Source organism: Staurois parvus, unplaced genomic scaffold (genome assembly GCF_062004578.1).
Source record: "Staurois parvus isolate SC_StPar_1 unplaced genomic scaffold, SC_StPar_1.0 ptg001028l, whole genome shotgun sequence".
Taxonomy (NCBI): Eukaryota; Metazoa; Chordata; class Amphibia; order Anura; family Ranidae; genus Staurois; species Staurois parvus.
This window is the reverse complement of record NW_028318824.1, coordinates 389,742-415,071: the sequence shown is the minus strand read 5'-3', so window position 1 is coordinate 415,071 and position 25,330 is coordinate 389,742. Positions and strand designations below refer to the sequence as shown.

General features: G+C 46.8%; 1 protein-coding gene across 3 annotated transcripts in view; it reads left to right on the top strand.

Moving 5' to 3' along the window:
* TBC1D19 (TBC1 domain family member 19) overlaps window positions 1-25,330 on the top strand; it is a 222,241-nt gene that overhangs the window by 32,464 nt on the left and 164,447 nt on the right. For all 3 annotated transcript variants that reach the window (XM_089657792.1, XM_089657793.1, XM_089657791.1), the window contains exons 3-4: window positions 3,002-3,047; window positions 7,684-7,759. In XM_089657792.1, the coding sequence (XP_089513918.1) occupies window positions 3,002-3,047; window positions 7,684-7,759 (122 nt within the window). The remainder of the gene's footprint in view (window positions 1-3,001; window positions 3,048-7,683; window positions 7,760-25,330) is intronic.

Genomic DNA, 25,330 nt, shown 5'->3' with positions numbered 1-25,330 from the left:
GTGCAGCGGTGACAAGCAGCGATCTCCTGTATGGCTTTCAATTAAGCATCTGGAAGCCGCATCTCCTCCTCTCCCTCCTGTGGCTTTCAGCTGCTTCATTGAAGAAGGAGGGAGGAGAAGGAGAGAGAAGCTGGATCTGCTCTGCCTCCCCCTGTGCCCTCCCACACTGCAGTCAATGCAGCTTTAGAGGATGTGTGGGCGGGAAATTGAACACAGAGCAGCCAACCGATCTGATGCTTTTGAATGAGCATGTGGGTCCGACCGACCTTCCTTCCTTCCACCCACCCTTTCTTCCTCCCTTCCTTCCACCCACCCCTTCCTTCCTTCCACCCCTCCCTTTGTTCCTCCCAGCCACCCTTCCCTTCTTTTGTTCGTTCCTTCCTACCTTTCTTCCACCCCTCCCTTTCTTCCTTCCACCTCTCTTTTCCACCTCTCCCTTTGTTCCTTCCAGCCACCTTTCCTTTCACCACTTCCTTCCTTCCACCCCTCCCTTCCTTCCCCCTCTCCCTTCCTTTCTTCCTTCCACCTCTCCCTTCATTCCTTCCAATCTCCCTTCTAATCTCCCTTCCTTCCTTCCTTCCTTCCTTCCTTCCTTCCTTCAACCCACCTTTCCTTTCTTCTTTCCACACACCCCTCCCTTCCTTTCTTCCACCCCTTCCTTCCTTCCCTTCCTTCCATCCTTCCCTCCCTTCCCTTCAATCCTTCCTTCCACCCACCCACCCACCCCTTCCTTCCACCCCTCCCTTCCTTTCTTCCTTCCTTCCACCCACCCCTCCCTTCCACCTCTCCCTTAGTTCCTTCCAGCCACCCTTCCTTTCTCCACTCCCTTCCTTCCTTCCACCCCTCCCTTCTTTCTTCCTTCCACCCCTCCCTTCCACCTCTCCCTTCGTTTCTTCCAGCCACCTTTCCCTTCCTTTGTTCCTTCCTTCCACCCACCCCTCCCTTCCTTCCCTCTCTTTCTTTTTTTCCTCCCTCTCTTCCTTCCATTCCTCCTATCCTTTGCTTCCACCCCTCTCTCCCTTCCTTCCACCCTTCCATTCCTTCCACCCCTCCCTCCCTTCCACCCCTTTCTCCCGTTCTTCCACCCCTCCATCCCTTCCTTCCTTGCACTCCTCCCTTTCTTTCCATTTCCTTTATTCCTTCCTTCATTCTGCATAAAACAATTAACAGTGCCATTTCATGAGATCATTTATGAGGGCTTGTTTAGGGGTGGATTTAGGGGCGGGGCAGGTTAAGGATTGGGTGGGGCAACTGGTGGCGAGTACTTCTTAAGTCCTGGCTAGTAGCTCAGGACTTGAAATTTTGAGCCGTGCTGTAATTCATTATCAGTCTGTTAGTTACGTGGTTTTCAGTAATGTTATGAAATGGTATTATCACTGTAATAAAATAATTTGTTGATTCCCACACAGTTCATAGGTACAAACAAGGAGCTATGTACCTTATACATTCATCTAATAGTTTTTCTGGAAAAGTTTGGTCCCAGGTGTGTCTAAAATGTATGTTTGGACAAAATAAAAAACAACATACACAGTAGATCTTTGCAATACATGTATGTGTAACAATGGTTGGTGTTTTTAAAAAAACATGGCAAGTACAGAAAAATACCTAATGATCCTGGCATAAATGCACTCGGCTCTTAAAGTGGAGCTAAACCTGTCAATTTAACTTTTTCTAAACTGGTGCATTCAAGGCATGCTGTAAATGACAATTATCACAGTTGCTTGTGCTCTGAACTAAACTGTCAAGCCATGAAATGGCTGCATCATTACTGATCACATGGGTATCACCATCTGATAAGATGTCAGCTTCCTTAGCTTTAAAGAATAAAAGGGTTTCGTTTTTTACTTTAACCTCTTGCTGGGCTGACAACACAGTGCCTCTGTTGCACTGAAATCCCAAGAAGTTTTGTCATCTCTGCCCAATTCTCCTCTATTTGATTATCAGACACCCACTTTTTCTCATCTCCATAACATAGCGGGATGTGTCCAGTCGCCAGCAGGGGGGAAGTGGGTAGGGCTGACACTGGGGATTTCAGTGCTGCAGAGTCAGTACTGTCAGCTCCATAAAGGAAATTGAGAGCTCGCTAGATTTCTGACAGAATCAATGGGTAATTTTCTTTGCTTGAAGTGTTTATAATAAGAAAATTGCAGTAGCAATAGTAATACATTAATTCTAATATTCTGAGCTCCATCCAGGGGCCAAAATGCAATATAGTTTTCTGAAATAGCTCAGTGAGAAAATTTACCACATTTTGGCCACTAGATGGAGATGACAATCATTGATATTAAAGTATTAACCCCTTCCTGCCCAAGGGTAAAACAAATGTTAAAGTGGTAGTAAAGTCTGCTTTTTAACTTGTACCTACAGGTAAGCCAATAATGAACCAAATAATAAAAACGAATGACACCAAAGACTGTAAATAAATAGGCATCAAAACCCAAAGTTGGCACAAAATTCCAGTCTATACATGATAACTCTAAATATTGTTAAAATATTGTTAAATTATATAAAATACAAATCAAGTGATGTCCAGAATACTTTTTTTTTTTAACATTATATGTTAATTAAACTATTAAGAAAATATGGGATTAACATTACTAACCTCCTTCTGACAATGCTAGTTACCTGGTTGTTTCTTTTTTCATTACTTTCTAAGAAACTGATCCAGAACAAGCATGCATATGAAATAAATCAGAATAAAATCACAATTTTTGATCTGCATCGTTTTTTTCAGAACAGTGACTAAGAATGTTCTAAATCCATGGGGTCACCATTACAACCAGGGTAGTAATTGAACATCTTAAATAAATAACTTTCTGCTCAAGAAGCTTTCACTTTTACATTTTGCGCAATAAATTCTAAAGCCTTCTCCAAACAATACTGTAATCTTGTGCAATAATAATTTCTAGAATACCCAATGCTCTTCAACAAAACGTTGCTTAGGTTACATTGGAGAGTATATTTGATATAACTAATACCTTTCTTCATTCATTTTTTTCAGGTTGGGAGAAAAAACTTCAAAATGCCGTATACCGTGAACTTACTGTGTGAGTAAAGCTTGTTGAGAAAGAATGTTAATTAAAGTAGAACTATATGCAATTTTGTTTTTCATTTTAGATAGAACAGGGATAGGGTTATACCCCTGTCAGATTTTTTTTCACCATCTGTGTCCCATTGCAGAGATTTCCCTTCACTTCCTGTCCCATAGCCAAATAGGAAGTGGGGTGAAATCCCTGTAAATTAAGAGACTTCCTTGGGGACCCCTAGGTGACCAGAACTAGTGTCCCCATTGGAAGATTTCCCCTCTATTACTTTTCTGGGGACAACCCAAAATTTGGGATTTTGTTTTACTTTCAATTTCAATAATAATGGTAAACAGGACAAGTAGAGAGGTTGACTCTCCTTAACGGGGGCACAGACCGCAATAAAACTGACAGATGTCCTAATCCTTTTGTACTCTATCCAAAACTAAAATAAAAGTTTTGCCTTTAGTTGTATATTATTGTGTTGCAAATGTTTTAGGGCAGTTCGCACTAGTCTGGGCCGTGCGGCCCGCATTTGCGTGGGCATGACAGCCCGTTCATTTGAATGGGCTGCTGTGCCCTTGTTTCACGCAAGGAAAAGGTGCATGCACTTTTTCCAAATCGCATCTGCACGGAAAACACATGGTCCTTTTGACTATGTGGTTTCCGCGCAGTTCCCGAACCCACGATTGCGCCATGGGATGAGATGCGTGGGGGTGCCATTCACCCCCATGCGTCTCACAAGATAAACATGATGCGGTTGTGGGTGCAGGAATTGATATGATTCCCGCACCTGCAACTAGCCCACAATGTGAGGGCTAGTGTGAACCTAGCCTTATGTACGTGATATGGGTGTTTAAGGCTGTCAGTCAATGCACAACAGTGTTTTCAAAGAGGTAATCTCCAGAGGAATAACACAAAATAGGAACATTACCAGGACTGGAGTCCCATGGATATCAATTTTTCAGGTCGCTCTGGTAGTAGATGTTTGTGTGCCATTCAGGCACAAGACCAATGAATGTTAAATTAAAATTGTTCTCTAGCAAAGTGAAAGAAAAGACTGCTGCACACTAGATAGGTCTCTAGCGTCCACGTTATTGTAGAAACTGTCCACAGACATGACCATGGCAATCTTCTCCCTAGGACCACCCTTCACCCTTTTGGGTAAAGTTCTGCTTTAACTGCCTTTTAATACCTGCTTTAAATATTACAGTGGGCACCATACAGTGCTGTACACACAGGAGTGGTAACATTGTGCTGTGTTAAAATTAAGCAGCATGTTTCTTTCATGAACCATTGCCGCTTGTCAACTGCTTCCATTAAATTCAAGGGTGACACAATGTAACCACGCCTTTAGAATTTAAAGTGCATTAGTGAAGCATTTATAAAATGTTAGCTGGGTGCTGGAGGAGAGGCAGTGGAGGTTCCTGTATCCCAGAATGCAATGGGAAATAATAGAGAACTAGGACAGAGCAGATCCAGCCAATTCCTGTTTGTACAGAGCAGCTGTGTGGTAACACCATTTGCTTCTGTGTGCAGGGAAAAGCATCGACCAGCCAGCAATACTTCCAGTGCCAGGCAGGAGCAGAGGAATTCAGCATTATTGCCCGTGGCAAGGCTTTTTTTTTTTTTTTTTTCAGCAAAGTGTCAGTGCCAGCAAATGACCATGCCAGCAAGTTTTGGTGCTAGCAAGTGACTGTGACAATCATTCCATGATCATCTTAGACAAGGCCAGGTGTCAAAGAAATAAAAATATATGAATCCAACTTGCAGATAATTCACAAAAATGCCTGCTATCACACCACAACCTAAACACCCCTCACAGCAGACCATTTCCTCTACATCTTTTCCCCTTTAAGCACTTCTTTCTAGAAAAACAACACTTTCATGGGTTTAACAAAGCTGCATTGATGCTTTTTCAGTGCTTCAAAAACGCATCCTAAACACTAAAGGCGTGTTAATGAACGTTGTTTCGTGAAGACACGTGAATGAGCTCATAGAGAGCCTGCATGTCTCAGCCTGCTTCCTGCATTTGGAGTTCAAATGGCACCAGGAAGCAGCAGTCCCTTTAATTGGATGGATCTCTAGCAACTTGGATATAAAACTAACATATGCCTCCCTGACAACTCCCTGCCCACAGTATCTAGGCCCTCTGAGCTAATAAATACAGCTATGAAATACTAGCTGCGCAGTGTCACTAATTAATCTTTGGATAGATGAATACCAGGATGATGCCCTAGGAGAGTCATTATCACAGTGGCCAGTAACCCCCGTGGGGTTAATTGGTCATAATAGTTTTAGTACAATCTCCAGAGTAATCCTCTCCACAGAACAAGCCAGAATCAGACATCAAAGCCATTAATACATTTCTATGACTAAATCTTCCTTGGACAAGTCTTCTTGTGTGAAAGCATGGACATGATTTTCAGGATCCTGCCTGATGGCAATGTTCTAAGAACAGACTGAAGCCACTTGTATGTGTGCATGTTTTTTGAGACTGACCATGCTAATGTAGAGTACAGACCCCCTTTCCTTCAATCTACCTTTACCCTCCTATCCTCTCAATTTATTGTATCCCTATTTGTAAATAAACCAAATCATTTAAGTTCCAGTTGTCCTTTATGTAGAATGCGTGCTTGGTTTAGGGTACCTTAATTTTAATGAACTGTAAACCTCCCCTTTAGGTAAGATCCGAATGCTTTTTATTTATTTATTTATTTACTTTAAGTAATAAACTTTTATTGAAAAATTAAACAGAAACAACAGGATCCAGTTGTGGTCATTACAAATGTCTGTGATACAGAGATTTACTAGGCCATGAAGGTCAATTACCATGCAGAGATAAAAAAGAAAGTAATAAAGAACAAAACCAAAACAAAGCCCCCTCCGGGAAGCACTATGCAAGATTAACCAAAAACAAAAAGGAAATGGACCCAAGGTCTCGGCATCGGCTCTTGGCACCTGATCCAAACTAGTGTAGATTATTTAGGAGACAACTCCTGACAAGTGGTATTATGGTCTGCAGAAGCAGATGGCAGTCATTTCCTTGTTTTCCTTCCTTGCCTATTTGTTAAGTTGCTTTCCAGTTAGCGGAAAATGCGGTTCAGGGGGGTGAAGTGCAGTTGAGAAAAACAGTTGCTGAAGCAAGATCCAAATCTTCTCTTGTACGATGGATGGATTTGACCAGGCCCTCCATGTGATGGCAAGGGCCTGAAGGAACATGGTGGGGCAGTGTCCTCCTAGAGCATCTGAGCTACACCCATCTAAAGAAAATTCATGGAGACATGCATCCAACTCCATAGTGAGTAATGCTGAGCTTTACTAGTAAAGTGCATCTGGCTGCAGTGTCTTCCATGTTCCACCCTCTATGTATGTACCAACTCCCAGAAAAATGTCTTGCTGTAAGAAAGAAATTTCATTGAAGGGAAAATTAGCAAAAATGTTATATATATATATATATATATATATATATATATATATATATGTGTGTGTGTTTACAAATGCAACACCATTAATATTGTAATTGAATATTATTAAAAATGATTTTCCTTTCCAGTCTGCAGTGCTGTAGTTTTCTATAAAATGCAATACAATATGGCTACCTGCAGGTGTTCTGTACACAGTGCACAGAATTCCCCCCAGATATGTCGTTCCTGCCTGTGTGATAAGCTCACTGATTTTCCCTGAAGTCTGCACTAAAATACAAGTCAGATTTTGAGCATTCCCTGCAACAAAAATGTAAGTTTTGGTGAAATACTCCCAAATGAAATCACATCTAAAGGGATGCAGACTGCAGTTTTTCTCATTGGAGCCCTGTAGGCTGGTAGATAATTATGAAGTCACTCCTACACAGATTCACTCTGCACATGAACACAGACAAACATCTATTTCTTCAGAATAAAAAAAGGTAGGAATCTGCAACAAAGTTTGTTAAAATCCTTGCAATGTACCTAGATCACCCAGGGAGGATTTTTTTTTTCTTGACAGAAGTGGAGTTGCTCTTTAAGTGTTATTGAGTATTGTGAAATATTTGTGTCTTTTACTCCAACGCACCACTGAGGAACTTGGTAGTAACAGAGCAGGTGGCAGTAGAAGCGGAGGTAAACAAATGTATTGTGAAAACCAGCGAATGGCAGAATGAATAAGTGCAGATCCTTTACAGTTGTGGCCACACCTAAAGAGTATGAGTGTGATTCCCCTTCCTCTGAGGTCCACTAAGGTGAAGGAGACCTGCTGTGGCAAGATGTTAGGTGTTGTGCGACATCAGAGATGAGTACTGGCTGCTCAGTCTCTAGGTGCGTGCATGCCAGGATGGGTATATTTTCTAGGTGTTTTTTTTTTCTATCTGTGACCCAAATAGGGAGATATTTCCTAATGTCTTAATTGTCCCTGTGATGCCCAAACAGGAAAAGGTGGGTGTGATTGTCACTGGAACAGGAAGGCATGCACAGCAATAAAATATTTGTCAAAAGTTCTAACCTTTCCTTGTGCTACTAAAAATTTACCCCTGTTGGAGAAGTTTCCCTTCACGTCATTTCCCAAAAGTAAAATGTATTGCATTGTGTCAAGAGCATATGTGAGCTTAACAATGTATTAAAACGTTATTTTTTAACACAAAAGTACTGAGTCAGTGCTGACAGGAATATTTTGTTTTTCACAGACTTCCAGCTCCTTGTCACCCAGCAGCACCAGCTGAACACATTAAGGAACCTCTGGCCTACATGAGAAGGGCTCAGGTAGATAGTAAACACTTGAATGGATAAACATGCATCTGTATCCATTTATATCAATCTATTCCATTGTCAGTAATGGATATTGTGTCTTCCTAATATGACCTTTAATGCAAATATGTCTGGTTGTTCCAACTCCTCTGTAACCTGATCATTTTATTAGGTTTTGTTGAGCGTGAGTAAAATAAGAATGGAAGCCAACTTTTAATTATATACTAACATGCACAGAATACAATACTTGATTATCAGGTAGAAGGTACAATTTTCTGCTCAGTATGGTTGAGTTAAAGGATTCCATTAGCTCACTTAGTGACCCTAGAGATTTTCTTTTTTTGTGCAATAAATAGCTTTATTTAATTGTTGTTGAGCAGACGTACTTTTAATTTCTCTTTTAATTTATTATAAGGACCTCAGTTTTTATTATGTTGCTTAAACTAATTAAATAGCTGGTTAGAATAATTGTCATATTAGTATTTTAGTTGTAGTAGTGTTGATTTAAAGAGTTTAAAGAATGTGTATATTTGAAATAATTGTTTGCATTGCTGATATAATTTGACATCTAGAATGAGTTACACAATGCATGTTCACTGTTATACGTTAGGAGTACGTAATGTAACCTATAAATGAAAGGATCCCAGAGTGACATTAAAGCAGCACTTCACCCTAAACTAGAAGTTACACTTTTTAGGAATCCCCCTCCCCTCTAACATTATTGACACTTTTTTGGGGGGTTGGGGGGTGAGGTGGGAGCTGGAGGGAGCTCCCAATTCTGCTGGGATTGCCTAGGCAATTACACTGGAAGTTCTCCTTCCCCTGCCCGCAACCTCTTGGGACACATCACAGGAGGGACTATTCAGAAGGTGCAGTGTGACTCCTGCATGCGCAGTGGGAAGCTGGCTGTAAAGCCGCAAAGAGTCAAAGCCGGCTTCCCACAATAAACATGCCTGCGCCGGGGACCCAAAGACCGGCGAAGAACTGGGTGAGGATGGTGCTGGATCCTTGCACAGGTAAGTATCCTTTTATTAAAGTAGAGCTATATGGGTCTCAATCTCATCCAAATAATATTACATCCATTTGTACCTCCTCCAGAGTACTTACTCAAGATCCAGCTGAAATTATAGATACTTTTCACTCCTGTCGATTTTATATAGCAGTAATGTACACTAGGAGCCTATATCCTGTCTGAGTTTCTAGACACACTTAAACCTCCTTGTCTTATGGTAGCTGACCGGAAGCTGGTAATCTCCTCCATCACATTGGAAGAATTAAGGCGATAGCTGAAGCTCCTAATAACAAGAGTTAGATGACCTTCCATCTGAAATTCATAAACAATTTGGAGATGTTCTATTACCGGAGGTCCTGAGGGTATTGAATTCAGCCATCGATTTACAACAACTCCCAGACTTTATGAATATGGGGGGCTTAACAGTAATATTGAAACCAGGACAGGATAGTCTACACCAGGGGTAGGCAACCTGCGGCTCTCTAGCTGTTGTGGAACTACATTTCCCATGAGGCTTTGCAAAGATTACAAAACTGACAGTTACAGCTATGACTTGCAGAGGCATGATGGAACTTGTAGTCCTGCAACAGCTGGAGAGCCGCAGGTTGCCTACCCCTATGTCTACACCCTGAATCTTACCATCCTATTTCTCTCCTAAATTCAGACGTTAAATTGTTGGCAAAAGTGTTGGCTAATCGCCTTGGTAAGGTCATGCAACGTCTGGTACACTCTTACCAGTCCCACTATACCCACTAGATCAGGGGTCTGCAACCTTTAAGACATAAAGAGCCACTTGGACCCGTTTCCGAAGGGAAAAAAAAGACTGGGAGCCGCAAAACCATTGCAACATTTATAACCAATCCGACACTGCATATATTGCAAAAAGCACTCTGGTCATGAAGGGGGTTTAAGGGCCCAGTAAGCAAAGGGTTAATCAGGGCCACAGTGTATCTTCATAATCACAATCATAGCCTTAGGTCAGTGGTGGGCAACCTTTTTTTCAACTGAGCCAAATCTCGCCAAAACCACGATTGAAATTTATTTTGACAGCCACATTTTTAAAACTGAAAATACATCCCCCATATAGTAATTCATCCCTCCTATAGTAATTCATCCCCCATATAGTAATTCATCCCCCACATAGTAATTCATCCCCCACATAGTAATTCATCCCCCATATAGTAATTCATCCCCCACATAGTAATTCATCCCCCACATAGTAATTCATCCCCCACATAGTAATTCATCCCCCATATTGTCTCAATTCACTTACCTTTGCTCCGCGCGTTCCTCTCGCTGTGTTCCCGCGCCGTTCTGGTCTTCAGGGCGGACTGAGAGAGGAGTTCGTCACTCTGCCCCGCCTACATCCTGGCTGCCCCACCTACATCCTGACAGCCAATGTTCCACGCTCCGCGGGCCGGATTTTTGAGGAGGGAGGGGAGCGGGCGCCCGGCACACAGAAGAGCCGCATGTGGCTCGCGATCTGCGGCTTGCCGACCACCTGGTGGGCAGTGTGCTCCGGAGCCGCAGCAAAGATGAAAGAGCCGCATGCGGCTCCGGAGCCGCGGGTTGCCGACACCCGCACTAGATCAACAGAGATTAACATCTGCAGACTATTCCTAAAACAGCAATTGCCATCTGATAATATGGGCAACAAGGCCATTCTATCACTGGATGCAGCTAATGCGTTCAATAGTGTCGGATGCCCCTACCTCTGGGAAGTACTGACACTTTATGGACTTGGTGACCATTTTATTGGTTGAATAAAACTATTATACTCTGCCCGCAAGCCACTATGCTGATTAATGGCGCTCTTTCTGATTCCTTTCCTCTTCGTGGGGGAACACATCAGGGATGTCCTCTTTCCCCTCTTCTGTTCGCTTTGATGATAGAGCCACTGGCTGCTGCCATATGCCAATATGGTATGTGATACCATAGTTGGATTTAAGATGAAAAATGCAGAAGACAAATTAGCTCTTTATACTGATGATGCCTTGATAATTTTGGGTGACACAGAGGGGTTCTTATTCTCTCCTTTGTCCATTATCTCTACATTTGGGACCTTTTCAGGATTTTTGATTAATTGGGAAAAATCTGTTTTTCTTCTGCCCTCTCCCCTAGATACACTGCAAGTGACACTTCCCCCTTGTGCTCAGCAGATAAAAATTGTGCAGGACTTTAAATATCTAGGAGTCTGGGTTTATCCCAAGATACAGGGTTATTTATAATATAATTTGCAGCCATTATTGGAAAAATTTAAACTTAAGAGTAAAATTATTATTATTATTATTAGAGATGAGCGAATCGAAGTAGGCGAAGTGGAATTCGAGTCGAATATTGGAAAATTTTTGATTCGCGCCGAATCCGAAAAATAGCCTACTTCGGACGCGCGAATCGAAATTTTTCCTAAAATGGCGGCGGACATGTGCGGCGACGGAGCGGGGATGTCTGGGAAGGCGCGCAGACAAGGCGCGCTGACCCATAATGCATTCCTTAATGACATGTGATCGCATTAGCCAATCAGCAGCCAGGCAGCCAGCACTGTGTAATGGTCGAGCTATAAATAGCGGCCATTTTAGAATTCTTCATTTGCCTCCAGTCATTCAAGAGAGGCAGACCGCTCTGTATTAGGGACAGAGTTAGGGCCACAGAAACGTTACTTGGGGACAGAGAAACGTTACTTAGGGACAGAGAAGCATTACTCAGGGACACAGAATTGTTAATGAGGGCCACAGAATCGTTACTTAGGGCCAAAGAAACGCTAGTTAGGGCCACAGAATTGTTACTCAGGGACAGACAGAATTGTTACTGAGTGCCAGAGAATTGTTACTTAGGGCCACAGAAACGTTAGTTAGGGCCACAGAATTGTTACTCAGGGACAGACACAGAATTGTTACTGAGGGCCACAGAACTGTTACTTAGGGCCACAGAAACGTTATTAGGGCCACAGAATTGTTACTCAGGGACAGACAGAATTGTTACTGAGTGCCAGAGAATTGTTACTTAGGGCCACAGAAACGTTAGTTAGGGCCACAGAATTGTTACTCAGGGACAGACACAGAATTGTTACTGAGGGCCACAGAACTGTTACTTAGGGCCACAGAAACGTTATTAGGGCCACAGAATTGTTACTCAGGGACAGACAGAATTGTTACTGAGTGCCAGAGAATTGTTACTTAGGGCCACAGAAACGTTAGTTAGGGCCACAGAATTGTTACTCAGGGACAGACACAGAATTGTTACTGAGGGCCACAGAACTGTTACTGAGGGCCACAGAAACGTTAGTTAGGGCCACAGAATTGTTACTCAGGGACAGACACAGAATTGTTACTGAGGGCCACAGAACTGTTACTTAGGGCCACAGAAACGTTAGTTAGGGCCACAGAATTGTTACTCAGGGACAGACACAGAATTGTTACTGAGGGCCACAGAATTGTTACTTAGGGCCACAGAATTGTTACTCAGGGACAGACAGAATTGTTACTGAGTGCCAGAGAATTGTTACTTAGGTCCACAGAAACGTTACTCAGGGACACAGAATTGTTACTGAGGGCCACAGAACTGTTACTTAGGGCCACAGAAACGTTAGTTAGGGCCACAGAATTGTTACTCAGGGACAGACACAGAATTGTTACTGAGGGCCACAGAATTGTTACTGAGGGCCACAGAATTGTTACTTAGGGCCACAGAAACGTTACTCAGGGACACAGAATTGTTACTGAGGGCCACAGAACCGTTACTTAGGGCCACAGAATTGTTACTCAGGGACAGACACAGAATTGTTACTCAGGGACACAGAATTGTTACTGAGGGCCACAGAACCGTTACTTAGGGCCACAGAAACGTTACTCAGGGACACAGAATTGTTACTGAGGGCCACATAACCGTTACTTAGGGCCACATAATTGTTACTCAGGGACAGACACAGAATTGTTACTGAGGGACACAGAATTGTTACTGAGGGCCACAACCGTTACTTAGGGCCACAGAATTGTTACTCAGGGACACAGAATTGTTACTGAGGGCCACAGAACCGTTACTTAGGGCCACAGAACCGTTACTTAGGGCCACAGAATTGTTACTCAGGGACACAGAATTGTTACTGAGGGCCACAGAACCGTTACTTAGGGCCACAGAATTGTTACTCAGGGACAGACACAGAATTGTTACTGAGGGACACAGAATTGTTACTGAGGGCCACAGAAACGTTAATCAGGGACACAGAATTGTTACTGAGGGCCACAGAAACGTTAATCAGGGACACAGAATTGTTACTGAGGGCCACAGAACCGTTACTTAGGGCCACATAAAAGTTAATCAGGGACACGGAATTGTTACTGAGGGCCACAGAACCGTTACTTAGGGCCACAGAATTGTTACTCAGGGACAGACAGAATTGTTACTGAGGGACACAGAATTGTTACTGAGGGCCACAGAACCGTTACTTAGGGCCACAGAAACGTTAATCAGGGACACAGAATTGTTACTGAGGGCCACAGAACCGTTACTTAGGGCCACATAAACGTTAATCAGGGACACAGAATTGTTACTGAGGGCCACAGAACCGTTACTTAGGGCCACAGAATTGTTACTCACGAACAGACACAGAATTGTTTCTTGAGGGACACAGAATTGTTACTGAGGGCCACAGAACCGTTACTTAGGGCCACAGAAACGTTAATCAGGGACACAGAATTGTTACTGAGGGCCACAGAACCGTTACTTAGGGCCATGTAAACATTAATCAGGGACAGACACAGAATTGTTACTGAGGGACACAGAATTGTTACTGAGGGCCACAGAATTGTTACTGAGGGCCACAGAATTGTTACTGAGGGCCACAGAACCGTTACTTAGGGCCACAGAATTGTTACTTAGGGACACAGAATTGTTACTGAGGGCCACAGAACCATTACTTAGGGCCACAGAATTGTTACTTAGGGCCACAGAATTGTTACTGAGGGCCACAGAACCGTTACTTAGGGCCACAGATTTGTTACTTAGGGACACAGAATTGTTACTGAGGGCCACAGAACTGTTACTTAGGGCCACAGAATTGTTACTCGGACAGACACAGAATTGTTACTCAGGGATACAGAATTAACATAAAATAAAGTGCAGCGCTAAACATATATAGGTACTGACATATACACAATCAGTCCGATCAAATAAATGTAATAAATGTATAGCTTGCAGATGTAATAACACTAGAAAACGCAAACAAACCACCTTTATGTCACACGTAACGGGTAACACCTATAACATTAACAAATGTATTACTTGTAATAGTAAATTTGTTGTTTATTTGCTCGAATGCCCGTGCAAATTGCAGTACATTGGACGCACCACCAGGAGATTAAGGGACAGGTTGCGGGAACATGTTAACAACATTAAACGTGGATACAGAGAACATTCGGTTTCGAATCATTTTAGGAGGTTTCACAATAAAGATCCCACCTCACTTAAATTTACAGTAATAGATTTAATCAAACCCCACTGGAGAGGAATGCACAAAAAAAAAAAAAAAAAAAAAAAAAAAAAAGAGCTGTGTCACAACTAGAAATGAAATGGATATACGAACTCCATTCTTTACAACCTAAGGGACTTAATATAGAGGTAGACATTAATTGTTTTATTGAAAACAGTTAATTGGGTTAATAACTTGTCCTTATCACCCGTCCTCTGTTGTTCTATATGAAGAAATGTATTTTTGATAAGGGTGTCCTTATCACCAGTCCTCTGTTGTTCTATATGAAGAACTATTTATAGTTCCTTTGATTTTAGGGTTGTCATTTGTTTTTTAGTTTTATTCTATTTTTATATTTTTTATTAGTTCATGCGTTTACTCTATATATGTGTATGTGGTTTTATACATATACATATATATATATTTTTATATAATTTTTTAGTTTCATCTATGGTCCTAATGATCTTTAGAAATTTGATACTTCATCTCTGTCTTTGTGAGATACCTCATATCTAGATGCAGAGATTCTATAATATTTGTACGGGCCATATGATGTTACATCACCTCCATTTGGAATATTAAGCCTACTTGGAGTTGGTTGGCACATATTAAGCCGACTTGGAGTTGGCTGGTACATATTATTTGGTCTTTTACTGATGTTATTATTATTCTTGATTTTATTATGTCTGTTTTGGATTAGCACATGCGCAGTAATCATTTTTTCATATGTAGCACTGATTATTTCTATAACTCCTTCATTAGGGGTTCAATTATACCATTCCAGTATTTTTGCTGGGGTATAGTCATTTTCATGGTTTAAACATCTTTATTCAACCTCTGCTTAAGGGCGTTATATTCTTCGCCCTATGTAGTTTCAGCAGTTTACAGTATATACAGATGGTTTGCCTGTATTGCTTATCTACCCGGGGAGACCAAGGGAAAATGGCGCGCGTCTATTCGCGCATGCGCAGTTTGTTCTGCACGTTCCGTCAGGCTACACTTCATTGCGCATGTGCGCACTTCCGTTTAAATACAAGTGACGAACGGCATGGCGTGTTTGGCAACCCCCCTCTGAAGACGTGCTGGAGCACGACACGCGTAAGGAGGAGCCATAACACGCCGTGAAGTCACGCCGTCAGAGCAACGCGGAGCTCTGGCGGCCATCTTATCATTCCAGACGGTTAGTTGTGCACTATTAACTGTCTGCAATGTTGTATGCCTAAGCTCAATAAAACCTTATCTTATTACAAAATACTACACTATGGGAGTATCTTTGTTACCCCCTGGGGGAGCATTCTAATTTGCAGACCCACTCCTGGATACACCGGAGGGACCCAGACCAGATCTCTAAACGTCCAATATCGGGGGGACCCCTAAGTGGAGAGGATCATCAGCCTCATACACAGCTGAGAGAGGACCACCCAGTATCGGATGACATCTGGATCATTTATACACAAAGGCGCATATTTGATGCGGGTCTGGTGAGTGCGCATTGTTTATCACTTACGTGCACGGAGACCAGAACCAAGTCACTTGAATACCTGAGCACCTACTCTTTGTCATCCAATTGAGGAGGACTTTTTATTTGATCGGACTGATTGTGTATATGTCAGTACCTATATATGTTTAGCGCTGCACTTTATTTTATGTTTAGTATTGTCTTCTAGGGGTTATTGGTACCTCATTTGTGCATAGCAGCTTTACAATTGTTTATTACTAAGGCGCTTCTTCCCAGTCACTATTAGGGATACAGAATTGTTACTGAGGGCCACAGAACCGTTACTTAGGGCCACAGAATTGTTACTCAGGGACACAGAATTGTTACTGAGGGCCACAGAACTGTTACTTAGGGCCACAGAATTGTTACTCAGGGACACAGAATTGTTACTTAGGGCCACAGAAAGGTTACTCAGGGACACAGAATTGTTACTGAGGGCCACAGAACTGTTACTTAGGGCCACAGAATTGTTACTCGGACAGACACATAATTGTTACTCAGGGACACAGAATTGTTACTGAGGGCCACAGAACCGTTACTTAGGGCCACATAAACGTTAATCAGGGCCACAGAATTGTTACTGAGGGCCACAGAACCGTTACTTAGGGCCACGTAAACGTTAATCAGGGACAGACACAGAATTGTTACTGAGGGACACAGAATTGTTACTGAGGGACACAGAATTGTTACTGAGGGCCACAGAACCGTTACTTAGGGCCACAGAATTGTTACTTAGGGACACAGAATTGTTACTGAGGGCCACAGAACCGTTACTTAGGGCCACAGAATTGTTACTTAGGGACACAGAATTGTTACTGAGGGCCACAGAACCGTTACTTAGGGCCACAGAATTGTTACTTAGGGACACAGAATTGTTACTGAGGGCCACAGAACCGTTACTTAGGGCCACAGATTTGTTACTTAGGGACACAGAATTGTTACTGAGGGCCACAGAACTGTTACTTAGGGCCACAGAATTGTTACTCGGACAGACACAGAATTGTTACTCAGGGATACAGAATTGTTACTGAGGGCCACAGAACCGTTACTTAGGGCCACAGAATTGTTACTCAGGGACACAGAATTGTTACTGAGGGCCACAGAACTGTTACTTAGGGCCACAGAAAGGTTACTCAGGGACACAGAATTGTTACTGAGGGCCACAGAACTGTTACTTAGGGCCACAGAATTGTTACTCGGACAGACACAGAATTGTTACTCAGGGACACAGAATTGTTACTCAGGGACACAGAATTGTTACTGAGGGCCACAGAACCGTTACTTAGGGCCACATAAACGTTAATCAGGGACACAGAATTGTTACTGAGGGCCACAGAACCGTTACTTAGGGCCACAGAATTGTTACTCAGGGACAGACACAGAATTGTTACTCAGGGACACAGAATTGTTACTCAGGGACACAGAATCGTTGAATTAAAGAGTATGTCAGACAACATGCAGAGGAGTGGCAGAGGAGGCAATGTTTTAGGAGCGAGCAGACGTGGCAGCAGAGGAAGGGGTCGAGGCAGCACTATTCGCAGCCAGAGGCCAGTGCTCCCGGTGTCATCCAGCGGTCGTGTCTCCACCGACAACCCTGCCGTCGTCGATTGGTTGGCTCGGTCGTCTTCCTCTTCCCAGGTCACCTCTGACACCTACAGCCAACGGTCGGTGGGTACGTCAGACACAACCGTTAGTTGGCATGGCCCGGGACCAAGCCCACTGAAATCACGTGTCCTCTACCTGCCCCTGTCCTTTGGTGTTCCCTCACCAAGCGAAGTATCGCATACTGTGGGCTCAGCCCCCCTGTACAGTGAGGAAGAGCTAACAGAGGGCGGTCAGGAACGGGGGGAGACATCCGCCTTTTCAGCAGCCAGGCGAAGAAGTAGTGGCGAGGAGAGTGGCTCGGTAGCCGGTCTAGAGACAGGTCTGTCTCCTGACCCAGACGCAGCCGAGGGGGCTAGTAGTGAGGCGGAGACCCTACTTGATGATGAGGAGGTTGATCGCACTTGGCAGCCTCGTCATCATCAGGCAATTTCTTCCGCATCATCAGGAGAAGAGGGTGGCAGCTTGGCAGCGAGCAAGACAGTCGGTGGGTTGCCCAGGAGACAGCAGCAGGGTCGCAGCAGTGTCAGTGGAGCCAAACGGCCACGGAGTAGAGCACCAGCTCCACTGCAGCCTACCACCACGGCCAGTAGTGGTGCCAGTGTGCACGGAGTAAGCAGCAGTCAGCCAGTGAGGAGTATCGGGGGCAAAGTTTCCTACTCGGCGGTGTGGCAATTTTTTGTCAAGCCGCCCGAGGAAGTAAACGTAGCCGTATGTCGACTATGTGGCCAGAAAGTCAAGCGTGGCCAGGGGGCCCATGTTGGGACTACAGCGTTGCGGCAGCATATGCAGCGTCGCCATTTGGTGGCCTGGGAAAACCGTGATAAAGATACGGCGGTTCTGCCCGCCCCAGCCCCCGCTCCATCACCCGCTCCATTACTTGCTCCGTCACCTGACGTCAATCGCCCTCCATCAGCCAGTCAAGGCTCCAACACCTCTGCTGAGGGGAGTTGTCGCTCGTTGGCATCTTCCGCTCGTTCAGATGCTCCTTCTCCTGCTACTCCTCTTCACGGATTCCGTCAGCAGTCTTTCTTGGAATCCGTTTCCAAGAGACAACAGTTTGCGAGCACGCACCTGACGGTGCAAAAGCTGAACGTCCTCCTGTCCAAGTTGCTGGTGCTGCAGTCCCTCCCTTTCCAAGTGGTGGACTCAGCACCTTTCCGAGAAATGATGGCTTGTGCCGCGCCGCGGTGGAGAGTGCCAAGCCGTCATTTCTTCGCCAAAAAGGCAGTGCCAGCCCTGCATTCACATGTAGAAGAGATGGTGGGCCAGTCTTTGAGCATGTCGGTCTCTGCCAAAGTGCACGGCAGCGCCGACGTGTGGAGCTGTAACTACGGTCAGGGACAGTACATGTCATTTACGGCCCACTGGGTGAACGTGGTGCCGTCACAGCCGCACCAGCAACTTGGACAGGTCACGCCACTTTTGCCTCCACGTTTGCACGTCCTTGGTCCGGCAAAGATGTCCGCCTCTACCACCTCTTCTTCCGCCGTGTCCTCAGCCGCCACCCCCGTGCCAAGTCCCATTACCCGACCGGCATATCACATGTGCAGGGCGCAACGGTGTCACGCTGTGCTGCACCTGGTATGCCTTGGCGAACGTAGTCACACAGGGGAGGAACTTCTCAGTGTAATGAACAGAGAAATCGACAGTTGGCTGTCTCCGCGCAAACTCAAAATCGGAACCATGTTGACCGACAACGGAAAGAACATGTTGTCTGCTCTGCGTCAAGGAAGGTTGTGCCATGCGCCATGCATGGCTCACGTGTTCAATCTGGTTGTCAAGCGGTTCCTAAAATCCACCATCCCACTGCAAGACATCCTTAAAATGTCACGTAAACTTTGCATGCATTTCAGCCATTCCTACACCGCAAAGCACACCCTCCTTGAGCTGCAGCGGCAGAACGGAATTGCACAGCATCGCCTGATCTGCGACGTTGCAACAAGGTGGAATTCAACCCTACACATGTTAGACCGCCTTTACGAACAGCGAAAGGCCATCACCGATTTCCTGATGTTACAAGCGGATAAAGGTACTCCCCTGTGTAACTTTGATGTCAGCCATTGGCAGCTCATGCGTGACACCTGCCGCTTGCTCAGGCCCTTTGAGGAGGCCACGCTATTCGTGAGTCGGCAGGACTATGGGATGAACGACGTCATTCCTCTGTTGCACGTCCTGGAACAAATGCTGTTAACAATGGCTGGTCAGGGTGCGGTAGACGTGGCGCACAGATCTCAACGCCACATGACCCCTGTGGGGGCAGGACAGGAAGAAGAGGAGGAGGTAGAGGAGGACATTTGTGCTCAGGAATTATTGAGTGAAATGGGTGGTTTTTCCACTCAGCGGACAGGAGTGGAGGAGCAGGAGCATCTGGTAGAGGAGGAGGAGACAGAGGACCCAGACGCACCGTGGCAGTATGCTGTGGAGATGGAGGCAGGGAGTCCCTCGCATTCCTTGGCACAAATGGCCCATAGCATGCTCGCTTGCTTGCGTAGCGACAGCCGAATAATAACCATCAGACAGAGGGATGACTTTTGGCTGTCCACCTTGTTGGACCCTCGCTACCGTTCAAAAATGGTGGCCTTTTTCACACCTGCTGAGAGGGAGGCCAAAATAACGTACTATAAAAACCACCTATGTAGTCAGTTGGTCTCTGCCTTTGTGCGCCAACGTCCATCCTCAGACACTGTGGGCCCTGTGCGCTCTCGTTCCGCTGCCATGGCAGCAGGGGAGGGGTGGGGTGGTAGGAGCAGTGGCAGCTCCACCAGCAGCGGCTGCCTCAGTCTGCAGTCGATGATGAGTAGCTTTCTTCACCAGCGCAGTGAGGAAACTACTAACCAGCCGCAGCAGCAGCAGCATCAGGTGGACCTGGAGTAGGACCTCAAACAACAGGCTTAGGCCTACTTGGACAGCACCCTGCCAACCGAGGTAGACAATCCCCTTGACTACTGGGCAACGAAACTTGACCTTTGGCCCCAACTAGCTGAATTTGCCCTTGAAAGGCTGTCATGCCGGCCAGTAGCGTGGCATCGGAGCGCGTGTTTAGTGCGGCAGGAGGTATTGTAACTCCGCGGAGGACACGACTGTCCACCCAAAGTGTGGAGAGACTCACGTTTGTGAAAATGAATCAGGCGTGGATTAGTCTGGATTTCAAACCACCAGTTCCTGACACAACTGACTAAATCCGCCATGAATCATGCCTCAAACATGTGCCACTTTCAGGTCTCCTCACACACTGCTGGTGTGTTCCATTTTTTGTCATAGGGTGCTGGCAGATTACGGGCCTCCCATAGCTGCTGCCAGGCCCCTAATCTGCCATGGGCCCCTATATACCGCCTCCTCATGCTGCTGCCAAGTCCAGAGTCTGTCATGGGTCCCTGTACGGCCTCCCATTGCTGCTGTCTCCATCGCCACACTCTGCCATGTGCTACTTTCAGGTCTCCTCACACACTGCTGGTGTGTTGAATTTTTTGACATAGGGTGCTGGCAGATTACGGGCCTCCCATAGCTGCTGCCAGGCCCCTAATCTGCCATAGGCCCCTATATACCGCCACCTCATGCTGCTGCCAGGTCCAGAGTCTCTCATGGGTCCCTGTACGGCCTCCCATTGCTGCTGTCTCCATCGCCACACTCTGCCATGTGCCACTTTCAGGTCTCCTCACACTGCTGGTGTGTTGAATTTTTTGACATAGGGTGCTGGCAGATTACGGGCCTCCCATAGCTGCTGCCAGGCCCCTAATCTGCCATAGGCCCCTATATACCGCCTCCTCATGCTGCTGCCAGGTCCAGAGTCTCTCATGGGTCCCTGTACGGCCTCCCATTGCTGCTGTCTCCATCGCCACACTCTGCCATGTGCCACTTTCAGGTCTCCTCACACACTGCTGGTGTGTTGAATTTTTTGACATAGGGTGCTGGCAGATTACGGGCCTCCTATAGCTGCTGCCAGGCCCCTAATCTGCCATAGGCCCCTATATACCGCCTCCTCATGCTGCTGCCAGGTCCAGAGTCTCTCATGGGTCCCTGTACGGCCTCCCATTGCTGCTGTCTCCATCGCCACACTCTGCCATGTGCCACTTTCAGGTCTCCTCACACACTGCTGGTGTGTTGAATTTTTTGACATAGGGTGCTGGCAGATTACGGGCCTCCTATAGCTGCTGCCAGGCCCCTAATCTGCCATAGGCCCCTATATACCGCCTCCTCATGCTGCTGCCAGGTCCAGAGTCTCTCATGGGTCCCTGTACGGCCTCCCATTGCTGCTGTCTCCATCGCCACACTCTGCCATGTGCCACTTTCAGGTCTCCTCACACACTGCTGGTGTGTTGAATTTTTTGACATAGGGTGCTGGCAGATTACGGGCCTCCCATAGCTGCTGCCAGGCCCCTAATCTGCCATAGGCCCCTATATACCGCCTCCTCATGCTGCTGCCAGGTCCAGAGTCTCTCATGGGTCCCTGTACGGCCTCCCATTGCTGCTGTCTCCATCGCCACACTCTGCCATGTGCCACTTTCAGGTCTCCTCACACTGCTGGTGTGTTGAATTTTTTGACATAGGGTGCTGGCAGATTACGGGCCTCCTATAGCTGCTGCCAGGCCCCTAATCTGCCATAGGCCCCTATATACCGCCTCCTCATGCTGCTGCCAGGTCCAGAGTCTCTCATGGGTCCCTGTACGGCCTCCCATTGCTGCTGTCTCCATCGCCACACTCTGCCATGTGCCACTTTCAGGTCTCCTCACACTGCTGGTGTGTTGAATTTTTTGTCATAGGGTGCTGGCAGATTACGGGCCTCCCATAGCTGCTGCCAGGCCCCTAATCTGCCATAGGCCCCTATATACCGCCTCCTCATGCTGCTGCCAGGTCCAGAGTCTCTCATGGGTCCCTGTACGGCCTCCCATTGCTGCTGTCTCCATCGCCACACTCTGCCATGTGCCACTTTCAGGTCTCCTCACACTGCTGGTGTGTTGAATTTTTTGACATAGGGTGCTGGCAGATTACGGGCCTCCCATAGCTGCTGCCAGGCCCCTAATCTGCCATAGGCCCCTATATACCGCCTCCTCATGCTGCTGCCAAGTCCAGAGTCTCTCATGGGTCCCTGTACGGCCTCCCATTGCTGCTGTCTCCATCGCCACACTCTGCTATGTGCCACTTTCAGGTCTCCTCACACTGCTGGTGTGTTGAATTTTTTGACATAGGGTGCTGGCAGATTACGGGCCTCCTATAGCTGCTGCCAGGCCCCTAATCTGCCATAGGCCCCTATATACCGCCTCCTCATGCTGCTGCCAGGTCCAGAGTCTCTCATGGGTCCCTGTACGGCCTCCCATTGCTGCTGTCTCCATCGCCACACTCTGCCATGTGCCACTTTCAGGTCTCCTCACACTGCTGGTGTGTTGAATTTTTTGACATAGGGTGCTGGCAGATTACGGGCCTCCCATAGCTGCTGCCAGGCCCCTAATCTGCCATAGGCCCCTATATACCGCCTCCTCATGCTGCTGCCAAGTCCAGAGTCTCTCATGGGTCCCTGTACGGCCTCCCATTGCTGCTGTCTCCATCGCCACACTCTGCCATGTGCCACTTTCAGGTCTCCTCACACTGCTGGTGTGTTGAATTTTTTGACATAGGGTGCTGGCAGATTACGGGCCTCCTATAGCTGCTGCCAGGCCCCTAATCTGCCATAGGCCCCTATATACCGCCTCCTCATGCTGCTGCCAGGTCCAGAGTCTCTCATGGGTCCCTGTACGGCCTCCCATTGCTGCTGTCTCCATTGCCACACTCTGCCATGTGCCACTTTCAGGTCTCCTCACACTGCTGGTGTGTTGAATTTTTTGACATAGGGTGCTGGCAGATTACGGGCCTCCCATAGCTGCTGCCAGGCCCCTAATCTGCCATAGGCCCCTATATACCGCCTCCTCATGCTGCTGCCAAGTCCAGAGTCTCTCATGGGTCCCTGTACGGCCTCCCATTGCTGCTGTCTCCATCGCCACACTCTGCCATGTGCCACTTTCAGGTCTCCTCACACACTGCTGGTGTGTTGAATTTTTTGACATAGGGTGCTGGCAGATTATGGGCCTCCCATAGCTGCTGCCAGGCCCCTAATCTGCCATGGGCCCCTATATACCGCCTCCTCATGCTGCTGCCAAGTCCAGAGTCTGTCATGGGTCCCTGTACGGCCTCCCATTGCTGCTGTCTCCATCGCCACACTCTGCCATGTGCCACTTTCAGGTCTCCTCACACTGCTGGTGTGTTGAATTTTTTGACATAGGGTGCTGGCAGATTACGGGCCTCCTATAGCTGCTGCCAGGCCCCTAATCTGCCATAGGCCCCTATATACCGCCTCCTCATGCTGCTGCCAGGTCCAGAGTCTCTCATGGGTCCCTGTACGGCCTCCCATTGCTGCTGTCTCCATCGCCACACTCTGCCATGTGCCACTTTCAGGTCTTCTCACACTGCTGGTGTGTTGAATTTTTTGACATAGGGTGCTGGCAGATTACGGGCCTCCCATAGCTGCTGCCAGGCCCCTAATCTGCCATAGGCCCCTATATACCGCCTCCTCATGCTGCTGCCAGGTCCAGAGTCTCTCATGGGTCCCTGTACGGCCTCCCATTGCTGCTGTCTCCATCGCCACACTCTGCCATGTGCCACTTTCAGGTCTCCTCACACTGCTGGTGTGTTGAATTTTTTGACATAGGGTGCTGGCAGATTACGGGCCTCCCATAGCTGCTGCCAGGCCCCTAATCTGCCATGGGCCCCTATACCGACTCCTCATGCTGTGACGTTGCAACAAGGTGGAATTCAACCCTACATATGTTAGACCGCCTTTACGAACAGCAAAAGGCCATCACAGATTTCCTGATGTTAAAAGCGGATAAAGGTACTCCCTGTGTAACTGAGATGTCAGCCATTGGCAGCTCATGCGTGACACTTGCGCTTGCTCAGGCCCTTTGAGGAGGCCACGCTATTCGTGAGTCGGCAGGACTATGGGATGAACGACGTCATTCCTCTGTTGCACGTCCTGGAACAAATGCTGTTAACAATGGCTGGTCAGGGTGCGGTAGACGTGGCGCACAGATCTCAACGCCACATGACCCCTGTGGGGGCAGGACAGGAAGAAGAGGAGGAGGTAGAGGAGGACATTGGTGCTTAGGAATTATTGAGTGAAATGGGTGGTTTTTCCACTCAGCGGACAGGAGTGGAGGAGCAGGAGCATCTGGTAGAGGAGGAGGAAGAGGAGACAGAGGACCCAGACGCACCGTGGCAGTATGCTGTGGAGATGGAGGCAGGGAGTCCCTCGCATTCCTTGGCACAAATGGCCCATAGCATGCTCGCTTGCTTGCGTAGCGACAGCCGAATAATAACCATCAGACAGAGGGATGACTTTTGGCTGTCCACCTTGTTGGACCCTCGCTACCGTTCAAAAATGGTGGCCTTTTTCACACCTGCTGAGAGGGAGGCCAAAATAACGTACTATAAAAACCACCTATGTAGTCAGCTGGTCTCTGCCTGTCTGCGCCAACGTCCATCCTCAGACACTGTGGGCCCTGTGCGCTCGCATTCCGCTGCCATGGCAGCAGGGGAGGGGTGGGGTGGTAGGAGCAGTGGCAGCTCCACCAGCAGCGGCTGCCTCAGTCTGCTGTCGATGATGAGTAGCTTTCTTCACCAGCGCAGTGAGGAAACTACTAACCAGCCGCAGCAGCAGCAGCATCAGGTGGACCTGGAGCAGGACCTCAAACAACAGGCTTAGGCCTACTTGGACAGCACCCTGCCAACCGAGGTAGACAATCCCCTTGACTACTGGGCAACGAAACTTGACCTTTGGCCCCAACTAGCTGAATTTGCCCTTGAAAGGCTGTCATGCCCGGCCAGTAGCGTGGCATCGGAGGGCGTGTTTAGTGCGGCAGGAGGTATTGCAACTCCGCGGAGGACACGACTGTCCACCCAAAGTGTGGAGAGACTCACGTTTGTGAAAATGAATCAGGCGTGGATTAGTCTGGATTTCAAACCACCAGTTCCTGA